Genomic DNA, 16,178 nt, shown 5'->3' on the forward strand with positions numbered 1-16,178 from the left:
TTGTGTGTTTGTGTGTGTGGGGTGTCTCGTTACGCTGATTGTTTTATGTGGGCGTTACCGCTGATTATCAGTGATCAGCGGCAGCTGCATGTCATCTTACCAGCCTATTTAATGCCCTGTCTTTCGTCTCATGTTTGTCAGATCTTTGTTGAAGCTTCCCGTGTTTGTGCCTGTTCCTGTTTTCCTCTTGTTTCCTGTTCACCGGATACCGGATTGCTTCACTCCCATTCCTCTGGTTCACCGTCATCTTCTTCAGTCACCTCAGGATCGTCCATCTCAGTCCCTGCGTCACGCTCTCCTGCTGTCTGTGTTCCTGGTCTGACCCTCTCTCGCGGAGTGACTGCCTGACTACGCTGAGTTCTGCATCTATGCATCTGACTATTCTGAGTTTCCTGAGTGAACCATTGTTAATAAACATCATTGCACTTGCTATTGCTTCCATCCTGTTTATCATTACAATAGGCGTATGAATAGGCTATATTTGGGTCTTTTTCCAAACTTTCCCCTAATGGGATTCTTCTGGACTTTTTTTTCCTTACTCAGGACATATTGAGGATACAAAATCAGTTGAGTTTGCTTCTGTTGCAATTTGTTCAACCTTTTTTCATAAAATGACTGGACTATAGAGGTTAAGACAAATAATAAAGATGTTTAAAATGTAACTTGATTAAATTATGACATATTCTAGAAATAATATATTATATATGGTATTCATGCAACATCCATGAAAGTCATAAAATCTGAATTACCCAAATTATAATAATAATAATTACAGAAGCTAATCACAATACGGTTCCAAATAAATTTCATTAAAAAATATTTGGTGGTGTCCCAGGAGGTGTCTTGCTTCAACTGTATAACTTGAAATAATATTATTGCGTTTCTTTCCTCTTTCTTTTAACCTGCCTCCTACGTTTAAAAAATAATTTTTTAACTATTAGTTAGGGCAGTGTTGGTGAGACTAGTGCCAGAATTTATGGTCAATATGGTCCATATGGTCTGCATTTGGTCCAGATCTCATGCACACCAGTGCACTGTGTGTAAATCTGTGTAAATATCCCATAAAACCCTAAGCAGCGTTTTATAAATAGGACTTCAGGGGTCAAACATGACGCATGTGGTCTTGCAGAAACCTGCATGGAGAGCTTGGAGAAAAACATCACTACTCTTGTGACCCAGAGATATCATCCAAGCAACATAATATGCAGTGGCGGTGGGTGTATAAACTAGGATCATAAATGTTGACCATTATAAACTTCATATTAATACACAGATTTAAGAATGTAATATGACTTTAATATACAAATTTGAAAGCATGCTTGTTTACAGTCCCTGAATTTGGATCCTTCACTCCTGAACTTTAAGGGCACTGTTGTGACAATTTATGAAGATTTATAGAGCAATAACTTTCTCTTTCCCCAGGGGGCCTTATGTGAATTCCTGTTTTATGTACATGCACTGCGATATAGTGCAGCCATATGCTTTGGTTTAGTTTGACTGTGTTGTGATGTCATACTTGCAGTGATGTCATGCGCTTTGAGTCTATTTTAAAGCATGTTTTCATATGTCTATGTGTTCTGTAATTAATTAGCACTTGTGTGAGTGTGTCACATGTGTACAAACAACAAATACGATTTTCCAGCTTGTTCTCAAGTAGTTTTGTCTGTGGTAAGTAAATATTTTGCTGTTCAGATGGCCGGCGGATGCCGTTACTAATGCTGAACACAAGGCCTTTCAAAAGTGAAGTAATGCATGAAGCAGATGTAGTAGTATGCACCTTGAGAGTTTCATGAGGGTCTCATGAAGCTATCTGTCTGACTGTCTCAAAATCTCAAGCTTTCTATACTTTCCCCCCTTCACATGCCTCTTGCTCCAGGTGTTTTCCAGTGTACTGTACCGACACAAAAAACTAGACATGGACTGCATAGCCTCGAACACCCCTTGTTTTCAAAGCTGGAGTTTAACATGTATATACAGCGCCCTCTGTCGATCAATAGCCATACATATATTGTGATAAAATAGATTTTTTCATCAGATCAGTTGATATTGCATATGTTCCCAGTAAACTAAGATTTGCTCTCTCTAATAATGTTTTGGTAATGTTCCTATTTTTATTTTTTTTATATATATATTTTTTTAAATCTTGGTTGTGTGAACATTAGAGAAAACATCTCTATCATTTTTCTGAACCATCTGAAAAAAGTAGTAGCCTAACATTTAAAAAAACATTAGACTAACATCCAACTTAAATGTTTCAGATAAGCGTTCCATTGCCTAAAATTTATTACCGTATTATTTACCGCCACGCGAGCCGTGCAATGAGTAACACTGGCCTAAATAATAACATTTAAAATATTCAACATATTCGAAGACCTGATAACTATGAACGAACGTTCTATAAACATTACTGAAAGAAATACATAGTTCAGACATGAAACTCTCCAGATATGAAATTCCAATCAGAAGTTCCAAATCCATGTAATCATATAGGGTGAATAGTGGTAAAGTGGGACACTTTCTGAAAATTTATATTATGCATACTTTTTTATTATGATCAAAATGTCTTAGCCGCTTATATGATACTATTCTAAATAGCTTAAGTGCTCTACTCTACTATACAGAATAAAAAAGAAATATTAAACACAGGATGGATGACTCTTCCTCAAACACACATAGACCCCAAACCACATTTTTCCAGGCGCTACTGTCAAACTGGGACACCTTTATTGGCAAACTGGGACACTTCAAACACATTAAATTGTTATTCAAATGTAGGCCCAATGAATTAAATACACAATAACAATATAAACAACAACAACAAAAATAATAAAAATCACTTTTTTTAAGGAGGGATGCAGGTACAGCACATTCTTTCCACCCCTCCCTCCCTCGCCTGTCCACAATATTTTGTATTGGGTTTAGTTTATTTCATATAAATTAAAAAAATAGAAATCTTCATAAACATTTATTCTTATAGGCTAATTTTATTACAGACAGGCTAAGTTTCATTTCTTTTTGTTGAAAAGTTTTTTGCAAATATTGCAAATGTCCAGGCATCCAAGCTTGTACCCTCCATCTTTCTTTTTTTTTTTTTGGAATTGGCATTGTTTTTTAAAATCAGTTTACAATCTTTGTTGAAATATCCAGCTAGCTAACTGAATTTATGAGGGGCATACAAAAAGGGAACTCAATTCCCCCATTAGAATGACTTAAATGGCTGTCCCAGTTTGCCAGTAATACCCTGTCCCAGTTTAACAATACGCTAATGGCAAACTGGGACAGTGTCAAAATCACATAAAAAACAAACAAAAAAGATTCATATGAATGTGATTTTTACAAATTCTGATTCACCATTACATCCTATAACAAAATATATAACAATTACAAATGGTCCATAAGTGTTTTAATTTTTATAATCTTAACATTATTCACCTCAGAATGCTATGTCATTTTACTTTACCGCCATGGTTCACTGTAAGGTTGTTGAATATGGTGTGCCACACCCCCGGAAGTGATGTCATAGTCACAGAATCTATATTTTTTAATCACATACTTGCTTATGATGAGCTCAGTGTTGATTTTTAGTAATGGAATAATTTACATGCAAAGATATAAATTATTAAGCTTAACTGTCCCACTTTACCCATTGTCCCACTTTACCACTATTCACCCTATGTCTTAGTATCGGCGAGATTATGAAAGCTTTTGATATCCCTCTTCCTCCCCAGCGCCACCTGTAGAAATCTGCTATGGGGCTTCTACCATTTACAGCCTTTCCTTTCTTTGTTATTTTTGCTGTGTTATTTTTGCTGTGCACCAAAATCAAGCCTATCCATGCCCCATGCCAATAAATGCTGGTCACTCCGAGAGTTGTCATGACCGAATGTTTGTTCATAACTTTGAGAGCCTTGCCAGAGCGTTAGCCAAAGTACTGAGAACGTTCCCTGTTAGCTAGGCCAGTTTTAGATGACCTTTACAGTCATAATGCTCACTTAAAGTTGACTTTAGAAATTACTAATAATTTAATAATGCTGTTAAATGTAATATAGTAGCCTAAATCTCAAAATGAATATTAATTTTGACAATGTATAGGCTACTATAATATTGTGATGCAAAAATTGTGCGCATTACAAATTATTGATTTTGTTTTTTTATTTATTTGTATTATTTATTTAGAGAAAAAAAAAAGAATTTGTATATCAGTCATCGGTCCTAACATAAAAATCATTTCTGGCTTATTGGTCAAAATTGTAATTTCTGTGTAGCCTACTGTACTTAACTTCATCCTGAATTGGGTTCCCAATATCATTTTCTTTCTGGCAACTATAGATGCCTGAAATCAATCATGAACATGTAGCAATAGTCTGTGAAGAATTATCTTCATACCTAAAACTGTCTGGAGTTAATTGGTTTATATAAACACAAATATTTGAGTGTTAAAGCACATTATAAGTGACTGCTCTTAATTAGATGGGGTGGGAAACATTTTGAAAACAAATACAAAGAAAACATTCCTTTATTTAGGCTATTAATCCAATTTATTATAAAGGAGAGAAAAAACATGCTCTGAAAATTTACAGGCATTTCAAAGGCTGCAGGAAATTCCTCACAGTGCAAATTAAAACCTCCTTACACTAACTTCATGGGCCAACAATATGATAATTAAAACGTCACATTCAATCTGATTTAAAGGCATATTGAAAAATGGATACGCTTCAAATTGTCAATTACAGAAAGATGTCAGTCTTAAATAAAGATTCGTCTTTCGGTCATTGGTTGGTTTACCTGTTAAAGTTTGCTAAGTATATTCATCACTATTTCCCTAATACACTTTTTTTGTTGTTGTTGGTGGTGACATTTTAACCCTAAATGTTGGTGGAAAAAACGCTTGACTAAAATACGTGAACTACGCTACATCTGTCGAGCAAACTCCTCTAACCAATCAGAAACATCAAAACGCAGCAGGTGACTGAACGCGGAAGCGCAAGTGTAGTGTGGACGCGCTGCAATCTATGCTAGATAAACTTCGTTATTCGATCACGCAACAGACACGCACAAGTCGAGCAGCAGCTCAGCTGTCAGAGAGCTGAAGCTGTTCAGTCAACAAACCCGGAATAACGCGAAACACACATTAAACTCCATATTTCACGTCATTTACCACATCTCCTGGTGAGTTACCAAATGGAAATGCTGCTTGGTTAAATGCCTTGAATGTTACCAGAGAGAGGCAGAGGTTTATGTGGGCTTTATGAAAGGGGGTTAGCCAGTAACACTCTTATTATGTTGGATTCTGTGACTTTAATACTTAATAAGTTACTCGTATTTCGAGATTCACTCGATAAACTACCAGCTCTTCTTTAATTGTGAATGTCACTTCGCAATGTTAAGCAGGTGTTTTGTTTGTAAATCCTCATATGACACGGTCATGGTCTGTGTAAGCTGGTTCAGTGCTAATAAGCCGGGAAAGATATGTCAGAACAAGGTTGTTTGACTTCATTTCTATGAATACGCATAATAATTGAATTTAACGTATGTTGACAAGTTCTTCCTTTAGAAAAGTACTATAGTGGTAACGTGGTACAATTATAACATATTAAAATACATGGAGTTGACAGCATTTCTGACTTTTCCTTTCAGTTATGGAGCAAGCAAAACAAGAGGCATTTGATCAAGCCAGGCTGCAAGTGATCAAAGATGGGTACGAGAAGGCATTTGAGTGCATCAATAAAGGCCTGACCGAGGATGAGGCGGGCCACAACGCAGAGGCACTAAAACAGTACCGGCAAGGACGGCAGCACCTCCTCAGGGCTCTTAGTGTGCCTTCGCAGGGTGTAGAGTGCGTGGGCTCCTCCTGGGAAGCGGCTAGGCAGATGCAGCGCAAGATGCAGGAGACCCTCAACAACATCACCACCCGTCTAGCCATGCTGGGGACCACGCCAGACCCCAACGGAGTCTCGGATAGCAGCACAGCCCCTCAGAAACTCTACCCTGAAGTCCCGAAGGTCAAGCCAGAGAGGCCAACTCCACCGCAGATGCTCCCTTCAACCGTTGCAGGGGCTTCAGGTGGGCCACTTCCGGTCTCCCCAACTATGCAACCCAATATGTTAAGTGACCAGCCCCCAGCGTACACCCCTCAGGCCGCTGACGGACACCTGACCCTTTCCTACGGCACCGACTCTGGCGAGCTCTCCTTGGTTGGCGATGAGTTCTACAGCCAAACGTCTAATTCCACGCCCTCTCTTCAGAGTCTGGGGGAGGATGGGGAGGAACTCTTTTTCCTTCCTCAAGGAGTGCAGATCTTCTTCGTTACCCCTGAGGGGCAAGTGAGCGCTCCGTCTTACCCAGGGTACCTACGCATCGTAAAGTTCACCAATGAGTGCTCAGAGAGGATTCCAAACAGGCCACCTGCCTTCCTACAGGTAAGAAATGCCTGAAATATATGCCTGAAAGAGAGAATCTCACAAAGGGAAGAATATATATATATACGTACGTGTGTGTGTGTGTTTGCGGAAAGAAAATTAGGCTAAGCCTGTTTTAGGAACATTCATTCAAAACATTTTTCATTCATTCATTTAATTTTTTTTCCTTTTTTATTATTTTCATGACAATTACTTGCATATCCTCCACAAATTCTCATTACTTTAATACACAAAAATGCTACATGAATCTAATCTATATAATCCCCAAAATAAAATAAAAACAACGACTGCCTCATGGACGATTGCTACATAAACTAAAATTAAACTACAACATAAATTTCCAGGCCTGGTCCTCTCTCGTCTTCCACTGTCATCACTCCTCTTTTTATCCTTCTGGAGCTCCTCCGTGGGAATTGAGACCGGTGTGGGGTGCAGGTGGCGCCCCCGGCCTAATTCTGTTCCCACGGCTCTCGGCCCCGCCCTGCTTGCCACATAGAATTTCTTATTTTTGTCTTTTCATTTTGTGGGTTAAATGTGACCCAGACACATTTTAGACAAGTTTTGTGATATTCTACCAAAAACTGTTGCTTTTTGTGTGCTCTTTTCACCCATAGACACTAGTAGATTTATTAAATTCCAGGGATTTGGACATAATGGTCCAAGGAGGCTTGTTTCAAGTCATGGTGTCTTTAACCTACTTTCACAACATTTTGTTCTGGCTCTAAAACTCCCTTCACTTTTGAGATGGTGTTGTTTTAAATAAAGGCTGACCTCATCTGTTGTTTCTTAATGGTGTCATGTGAGTGTATGCTCACTGCAAATATCCAATAAGCTTTCACTGAGTGACATCATCCTGGGACAGCCCCAGTTATCTGGTGGAGCGGTGTTACAGAATGAGCTTTATGACTTGATAGTATTTTCTTTTTAAATGAGAGACAATATAAACAACACAATATGAGACAATAGTTTTCACTTGAACACTGCTGTTGTTTGTGATAACGGTTGATAATATGCCTAATGTAAATTCGCAATTCACAACATTAGGTAATTTTATGGAAATCAGAAAACTGAGCATCAATATGTAAGTCTTGTATGACTTTTGGACCCTATCATGGCCCAAAGACTCTAACGTCCTAAAGTAAACTGTATCATCTCTCCACATGGACATTGAGGTCATAGATTAGCTGTGTCATGAAGCTGAATAAAGAACCTCCAGTTGCTGCGCTTTAGGCTTTGACGGTAATCCAATTTAATGCTAGCTGTCATGAGGACAAGATGAATGAATCTAACTGCAGAGCTGTCCACTGTCTCAACTGAAGGAAATCCAGACCTGAACTTTAGATTCTGATCCTCCCTAGAAATACAAGGGGCAATTTCCTTTTAATAACTTTGCACTAAATAGCAAGTTAACCCATTACATATCTAAAGAAAAGATATTGTCAGTCAGCAGCTGGATGAGAAGCAATTTAGAATTCAAAGCTTTTTTTTTTTTAAGTCTCGTAGCTTTACAATAGTCTGCAATATCAGGTCACTACAGGTCTCACAAACCAAGACAGGACTTAAAAAGCGCTACTTTAAAAGAATATTAATTTCATAAAAGTGATTTTGATAAAGATTTAGATTTTTATCGTTTGGTCTGTAAAGTAAGGCTTTTAAAATCACTATTTTAAGGCAATATATATTAGTTTAAAGGAATATACAGTATTAAAATAAGACGTGATTTGTATATTTTTGATAAATCATTTATATGAATTATTCAGCACGAATTTTTATGATTTGATCTGTCTACTATAAATCATTATTTGGAGGTGGGACGATATATCTGGTAATGAGCATATCCCAATAAGAAGGACATGTTCTTGGGTCAACATCGTCATGCTTATCAACTTTTTATTGCCCGCATATTTGGGTGGCTTTTGGGTAAGGGCCAACATTACGACACATTCATATCAGCCAATAGCTGCCCTCTGATTGTATGGGTAGTTTAAAAGTTAAAACTGTCCTACTTGAGTAATTCACACTTATTTTTATTTCTAATTTCAGGTTTGTGACTGGCTTTACCCATTGATGGCCTCTGACTCCCCAGTCCTGCTGTGCAACACTGGGGTCTACATGTTCCCTGACATGATGGCTCCCAACCCGGGCTCGTATGTTGGGGTGGTCCTTTCTTCCGAGCTTCCCCAGAAGGAACGTGAACTATTCCAGAATGTACTTTCTCAGTTGACTGACCTGCGTGTCCAGGTGAGCTGTCCCTGTGTCCCCTCAGGTCCCACCTCAGAAACACAGGGGTCAGCTGTGGCTTCAGAGCAGGTGTGGTTGCTCAACATCGTCTCAAACCTTGTGTTTGTCACTGACTCAATCTCTGCTGCTTTGAATATTAATTCCAGTATCTCACTTATTGCTGCCCCTATTTGGTATTTTTTGAGTTTTTCTTTGTTTTCCCCTTCAGAACAGACTAGAATCAAGAATTTTACACTGTGGTAACATTTTTATGTATTTTAGATGCATAAAGTTCACACATTTTAAGTGCATGAATTATGTGCATGTGTTTGGAATGACCTTTAAATCTGATTTTTGCATGTTACTTGCATTGGGCACATATTATTGCACCTGCCTGCCTCATTAACCCTTTACTATCTTTACAGATTTCAGGTGTATTTGAGAGTTTAAAAGATGTATATAAGGTACTAAAGCATTGCAGGACCACTGAATGACAAGTGCATTTGGGTTGTGTATATCTATGCTACAAATAACAACACAGCAGGGTGATCTTTAAGTATCACATTGGAGTGCTTGACTTAAAAGTGCACTAACTAAAAAGTTTTACAATCAACGTACCTTTATCAAATATGTTTAAAATGTACCCCTTACATAAGAGAAAGACTCTTTCTGGATGGATAGATAGATTTCCTAAAGTTAAATATTTAATAATTTTAATAATGTTGCCCCGTTGTGATCAGATCACCCAGAATTACATTATTACCAAATATAAAAAATACTTTTAAGTTGTTTGATGTGCTGAATGGATCTATGTTTTATAATTCAATGCACTTGACAGTTCATGTGGTCCTTACAATGCTTCTATGCTTACTGCTGCTTGCACTGTCTGTAACACAGATATTCAAGACTGTTCTTACACCTTTGGCGTTGGGTATTATGTTCATTATTCATGAAATAGTGAGCGGGCTTGGCTTGCGCTTTTTAGCTGGCACACTCCCCTGCGGTTCCATGGATTGACAGCATACATGAGAAGGAGAATGAATTAGCTGTAATGCTCTTAGCAAACCAAGAACACCTTTGTTTCCCTTCTCACCACAGGATAGTTGTCAACGAGAGCACAGCCAAGTGTAACAGTAGCTCACCCGCATCATTATTCATTAGTCTTTTAAATTCAGTTGCTTTATAATGAGTCATAATCCTATTCTTGTGGTTATGTGAGTCTAAAAAAAAAAACATCATAATGCTTTTAGAAGTCATTTCGCAGAGCAGCTGCTGCTGAGTTTGGGACCAAGTGCCGCTGTTCCCTGTAAAGGAGGGGGTGACGACAAACACCCCCATTGTTGTGGAAATAACAGGTTGTTGTAGCAGACCATGCTGACTCACTGGCTCAAGTGTTTAGAGACAACAAAGGGTTTTTTTTTTTTTGGCAAACAGGGAAAAATCTGGAAGCATTCCCTCCTTGTGTAATTCACAATACTGGCTTATGTCCATATAGTTATCCTACAAGTCACCATTTGCTTTTAGTGATTGCTTGAGCCTGCTTCTGCACTTTATGATGCTCTGTTTGAACTGTTGCCCACTATCCTGTGTCTCCAAGGCATCAGATGGCGCAACCGATACCATTAACCTGGGTCAGAAGGTGCCGATGGGCCCTCCTGCAGCTGAAGCAGCACCCTCTGGTGCTGAGGAGGACAAGGTTCTTCCTGAATGGAGCGAGAAGGTGGCTCAGGGGATCCTGACTGGTAAGCCGGGTGATCTACCTAAATAAGGCTTGAATAAAAAGAATGAATGAATTATTTTTATCTAAAATACAGTATAATACAGTAATTTTGTGAAATATTATTATTATTATTATTATTAGAAATAATAATATTTCTATTCTAATATATTAAGTAATTAAATGCAAGTATTTTATTAGGAACAAGTAATTTATTTATGTGATGTAAAGCTGAATTTTCAGCATCATTACTCCAGTCTTCAGCGTCACATGATCCTTCAGAAATCATTCTAAATATAATGATTTGATGGTCTTGAAGCATTTTTATTATTAATGTTTAAAAAGTTGTGCCAATTTATATATACATTGTTTATATGTACATTGTGTGTGTGTGTGTGTGTGTGTGTGTGTGTGTGTATATATATATATATATATATATATTATTATAATAATATATATATATATATATATATATATATATATATATATATTATTATAATAATAATAATAATAATAATAATAATATAATAATGTATTATATATATATATATATATATATATATATATATATATATATATATAATACAGCATTTATTTCAAAATAGAAATCTTTTGTAATATTATAAATATATTTATTGTATCCTTACGGAATAAAAGTATTTTATTTAAGAAATGTGTTGAACAGTAGAGTATATTCAAATCATTTTTTACAGTATTCTAATTCAACAGTAAAAAATTTGAACTTATATTTATATGTATCTTATATAACTTATAACAATATATAACAAATAGACACATGTAAACAGAAGATATTTTAGGATCATCATTAAAAAATACATTGAGAAAACATAAATACTGTCATTGTTTATCACTTTGTGGATTTAGAAATCATAAACTTACCCCCGGTTTCACAGACAAGGCTTAAGTCTAGTCCCAGGCTAAAATGTATGTTTGAGCTGTTTTAACTGAAATAAACGTGTACTGGCATATCTTAAAATATGTCACTGCCATTGTTTTGTCTCAAGATGCACACCAGTGTTTTTTCTAAGGCAAGTTTATAAAAGCTACTTAAATGTCCTACTTGAACTAAGGCCTAATCCTGGTTTAGTCTAAGCTGTGTCTGTGAAACCGGGCTCTAGTGTTTTAAGCATTTAGGACAGTTTGTTAATTGTCCAACTATTTGTGTTGTGCTAGAAGAACCTAAACAGTTGTTACCACCAAAAATACTTAAAGAAAGTCCTTAAAAAAATAAATGTCCGATAAAAGAGACAGGAAACATTTTGTAATGTACAGTATTTAAACAAGCAGCGTAGTCGATTTACTTCTTGAAATATATCGACAGGGGCTTCATGGCTGAGCTGGGGGTTGGTGAAGGGGGCGGAGTACACAGGGAAAGCCATACATAAAGGTGCATCCAAACTACGAGACCACATCACTCCAGAGGACAAACCAGCCCAAGTCAGCCCCACGGTAACCAGAAGCCTCCATGTGGCCAAACAGGCCACAGGAGGAGCAGTAAAAGTCAGCCAGTTCCTTGGTAAGGAAGGCTTTATCAACTCATTTTGTTGATAATAGTCAATAAATATAAGATGCACTTCATTTACTGTGGATGATTTGAGCAAAAAACATGTTCTGCACTGTTCCAGTGGATGGACTGTGCACTGTTGCTGGATATGCTGGCCGAGAGCTGGCACCCCATGTGAAGAAACACGGAGGGAAGCTAATCCCAGAGTCTCTGAAGAAAGACAGGGATGGACGCTCCAATATTGACGGTGCCATGGTGGTTGCAGCAAGTGGAGTACAAGGTCTAGTGAATCATTCAACCCAGAAATGATGCTCTTCTTTGCTGTTTTCGGTCACATAGACTTACTTTACTCACTGTTTATTTAAGTTCTGTCAGACTCTTTCCTTCCAAAGCAACTACAATTACATTATTGTCTCATAGACATTATTGATCTGATTTGTCAAGTACTTTACAAAAGTTACCTTGGAGCAAAAAAAGCAAGCCAAGTGATTATTAGATTTTTTTAAATACCGACAGTCAATGATAGTCATTGAAATGATAAATACCAAGACTAAGTTTGCAACCATACATTTATTACAAAAGTTAAATAGTGTCAGTGCTACAGTAAATGTGCTTATTATCACATTACACTACAATTCAAAAGTTTTTTTAATGTTTTTGAAAGAAGCCTTTATACTTTTGTCAGGATTTGCAACGATGTGGACAGGGTTGGAGGTCGCAGCAAAGAACATTGCAAAGAGCGTTGCTGCAGAGACGGTTACCACGGTAAAACATAAGTAAGTACAGTAACTCCACAAGGTTCTCAGATCATGTCACCTGCTTTTAAGTTGATCATACCAATGTTTTAACTTTCTGCATTTGCAGTTGCTCACCAGTAACTTTGATCAGAAAAATAAACTGCACTCACACTAGTTTCTTCCATGTATTTGTTTACAGATTTAGGGGTCTGGGGAACATTTCAGACACCCCAATTGAAAACAAGTAGAAACATTTTTCCCTGCACCCTGTAAAATGGCCTTTAATTAATGGTCAGGAGCATGGCTGAAGCTTATGGATGTGTCTGAATCAGTCAGCTCTTGCACGCAATGCTAATGATTTATTGGACATAATGATAACATCACGTCCGTTGGCATCCTGTGTTGCTTTGCACACTGATCCATAGTTCAGTGATGGAATGAATATCTGTTTCTAACAGCCAAACGTAATTAATCTCATTGCTTTATTTTTCTTAACTTTTGAACCTTTCAAGTATGACTTTCATTATGCTGTTGCATCAACAGAAGGTTTTACCGGGTTGTATCGGATGGCAAACATAATCACAATTCGACCAAGATGTACAGTATACAGTATACACACTACTGTTCGTAAGTTTATGGTCAGTGAGTTTTTTTTTGGAGCAAGGATGCATTAAATTGATCAAAAGTGACAGTAAAGACATCATTTATATTTCAAATAAATGCCCTTTTTGATCAAAGAATGCTGGAAAAAAAGTATCACTGTTTTCACAAAAATATGAACTGTTTTCAACATTGATAATAATAAGAAATCTTTCTTAAGCACCACATTTCTGAAGGATCATGTGACACCGAAGACTGATGGCAAAACTGAATTTTCAGCATCATTACTCCAAAGGAATAAATTACATTTTAAAAGGTTAAAAGCAAAAATTGTAATAATATTTCACAATATTACCGCATGCAATTTTGTTCAAATAAACACCGCTTTGGTGAGCATACATAAAATCTTACTGACCTCAAACTTTTGAACAATGTGTAAATCCTCTTATACTGTGCTAATAATACTGTACTAAGGTTTAATCCTTTCAATAATTATCTAATATGTAAAATTGGGAAGTAATTGGTGATATAGCTCATATAAGATCACATTCTGTTTTTTTTTGTTTTTTTACAACCATCCTTCCCTTTCTAACTGTGCTTAAAAGTACTGGCCATTTTCATTTCGACCTTTGCCACATTACAACATAATAAACATTTTTATGCCATCTGTAGGATTCATTTGACATTTTAAATCAGATAATTTTTCTCTAGAGAAATGACTGAATCCCTGCATGTATGTTTAACTGCTTTGCTCTGCATTGGGTACTCTCCTTCTCCTAAAGCTTATTTTTCAATCACCCCATCTTCTCTTTTACTTAATCTGGGTTGTCTATAATCAAGGTATGGGGCGGAAGCAGGCCAGGCCACAGACCATGCTGTCAACTCAGCCATCAATGTGGGCGTCACCGCTTTCAATATCGACAACCTGGGGATCAAGGCAATGGTCAAGAAGACCGGCAAAGAGACTGCCCATGCCATTCTGGCTGACTATAAAGTCAAAGAGCCAGACAGTCAAGTTGAGAAACACAAAGACCAAAAGTAGAGTTTTAGATTCAAACCTCTCGTTTCAGGTGTCCATTTTTAAGAGCAAACCAAAGGTCATGCTTTCAAAAAAAGATTGAAGAAGTGAATGGATCGCTGTCCGTGTGCTTTTGTCGTTATTTGTTAATGTGACTGACACTGATTTCCAAAGGCCTCACTACAGTAAATACAGTTAACTGTGCTGTCATGTTTACTATTTTCACTGGTTAAATTGTAAATGCAAGTCAAAAATTCCCTTTACAAGTCAGGGTTAGGACTGACTGACTGACTGCCCTGCCTGACGGACAATACTCCTGACCATGCCTTACACTTCACCAGCAATGTAAACTCAACATATCACCAATGAACTCACAGATCCATTGTTTAGTTGGATCATATTTACGTAAACGTCAGTAGTTTTGCGTGGTTTGTGTCTTATAAATGGACCCTTAAAACAAAGTGCAAGCCAAAGGTGGAATTATGATTTTCCCATAGAGCCTTAACAAATATAATATTCTTATATTTAAAGAAGAAATCTATATCTAAGCTTTAATATATATGCTAAGAATGCTTTATGGTAGTTGTTTTTTATCCGCAGACCTGTTTGCTCTTGGTACTTTCAGGGTTTTTTATGTTTTAAAATATTAAAACGCACTTTAACCCTTGCTAGGAACAGACACACATATTTCTTGAGGATGATGGCTGCTAGGTATTCTTGTGGAAAATAAGTGCAATAAAAATATAATTGCACATGGCGTTGGATTAAGATAATTAAAAGCCAGAGAAATCAGACTTTTTGGGAAATGTTTAATCTAGTATTTTAAAGTATATATTTTAATAATATTTTAAGTTAAAGAGGCTTATATTTAATATAAACTGGAGTTCTCCCACTGTTGACCACTCATAAAACATCTCTATGCAGTTGTCGTTTTTTCTCATTAAAACTGGCTGCACTTTTTCTTTTTTTTAACTTGACTATAGAAAAAAGATATAAATGTTACCTTGAACTGTAATGACATCTCACTGTAAGCATTAACAAACTTGTTAATTCTACGTGCATGTCTTAACAAAATATTTGTCTCATTTCGATGTACTGACACCATAAATAATGTGTAAGCATTATTTAAGTTTAACCACAAGTCTATATTTGCTCAATGACAGAATCTAATAGCCTATGGTTATCTGACATAATAAATTAAACATTTAAAACATATTGTTTTGTATGTACTCTAATTTAAACACAGTGTGATGTTAAAATTCTTTGTACATTCTTTCACATCTAAACTGCATACATAATCTTTTTTTTTTTTTCAGATGAATTGAATTTTAAGTGCATACTGCCATCTAGTGTAGAAAAGTTGCAACTGTTCTTATTATGACTGATACAAGGTAGCTACATATGTAGCAAATGAACTTTCTCTACCCATATTTAGATAGAACTCCAGTAAAAGTCACGTGTAGGTTTTGACTTGACGTTAACTTCTACAGATATTTTAAATGTGGTTGTTTTTAGACATCTCATTACTATATATTTTTTTAATGTTGTGAATAACAGTTGATGTCCTGGAATAAAATGGAAATCAAGCAGTCTTAGTTTGAGGTGCTTGAGGTTAGAATTTCATCCACTTTTAAATAAACATATACAAAAATAAACTAATAAAATTAGACTAAAAAGTAGTAGGCTAGTGATACTTCTATATCTTAAATAGTAAATATTTATGCTGATAGTAATTTTATCACTTAGGCTACACAAATAGTAAAATGTTATTATTTATAATTTTCTATTAATATTTAAAATGTATGTTACATAATATGATATAATAATACATCTTTATAAAAATGTGTAATTTTACACTTAATCTACAATTACAAAGTCATTGTATAAAATATATATTGCAGGCTATAGTGAATTCAGGTTGATTGGGACACTTTTTTCCAGT

The 16,178-nt window shown here is 36.3% G+C and overlaps 1 protein-coding gene and 1 long non-coding RNA gene across 5 annotated transcripts in view; both read left to right on the top strand.

Annotated features, from left to right (window-relative positions):
- Window positions 1-16,178, top strand: part of LOC307166689 — a 428,201-nt gene that overhangs the window by 250,759 nt on the left and 161,264 nt on the right. The gene's annotated exons all lie outside the window — the stretch shown is intronic.
- Window positions 4,970-15,451, top strand: spartb (spartin b). 4 transcript variants are annotated; one of them, XM_079885189.1, is made up of 8 exons: window positions 4,970-5,169; window positions 5,638-6,419; window positions 8,463-8,729; window positions 10,237-10,381; window positions 11,699-11,893; window positions 12,003-12,161; window positions 12,567-12,657; window positions 12,818-15,451. In XM_079885189.1, the coding sequence occupies exons 2-8, from the start codon at window positions 5,640-5,642 to the stop codon at window positions 12,864-12,866; spliced, it is 1,686 nt and encodes a 561-aa protein (XP_079741315.1). In that variant the 5' UTR covers window positions 4,970-5,169; window positions 5,638-5,639; the 3' UTR covers window positions 12,867-15,451. The 4 variants fall into 4 exon arrangements, with proteins under 4 accessions (XP_079741315.1, XP_079741313.1, XP_079741316.1 ...); XM_079885187.1 differs by having other exon boundaries at window positions 14,059-15,451; XM_079885190.1 differs by having other exon boundaries at window positions 4,972-5,169; window positions 8,463-8,660.

This window comes from Squalius cephalus (genome assembly GCF_949319135.1).
Source record: "Squalius cephalus genome assembly, chromosome: 11".
In the NCBI taxonomy this organism is placed as follows: Eukaryota; Metazoa; Chordata; class Actinopteri; order Cypriniformes; family Leuciscidae; genus Squalius; species Squalius cephalus.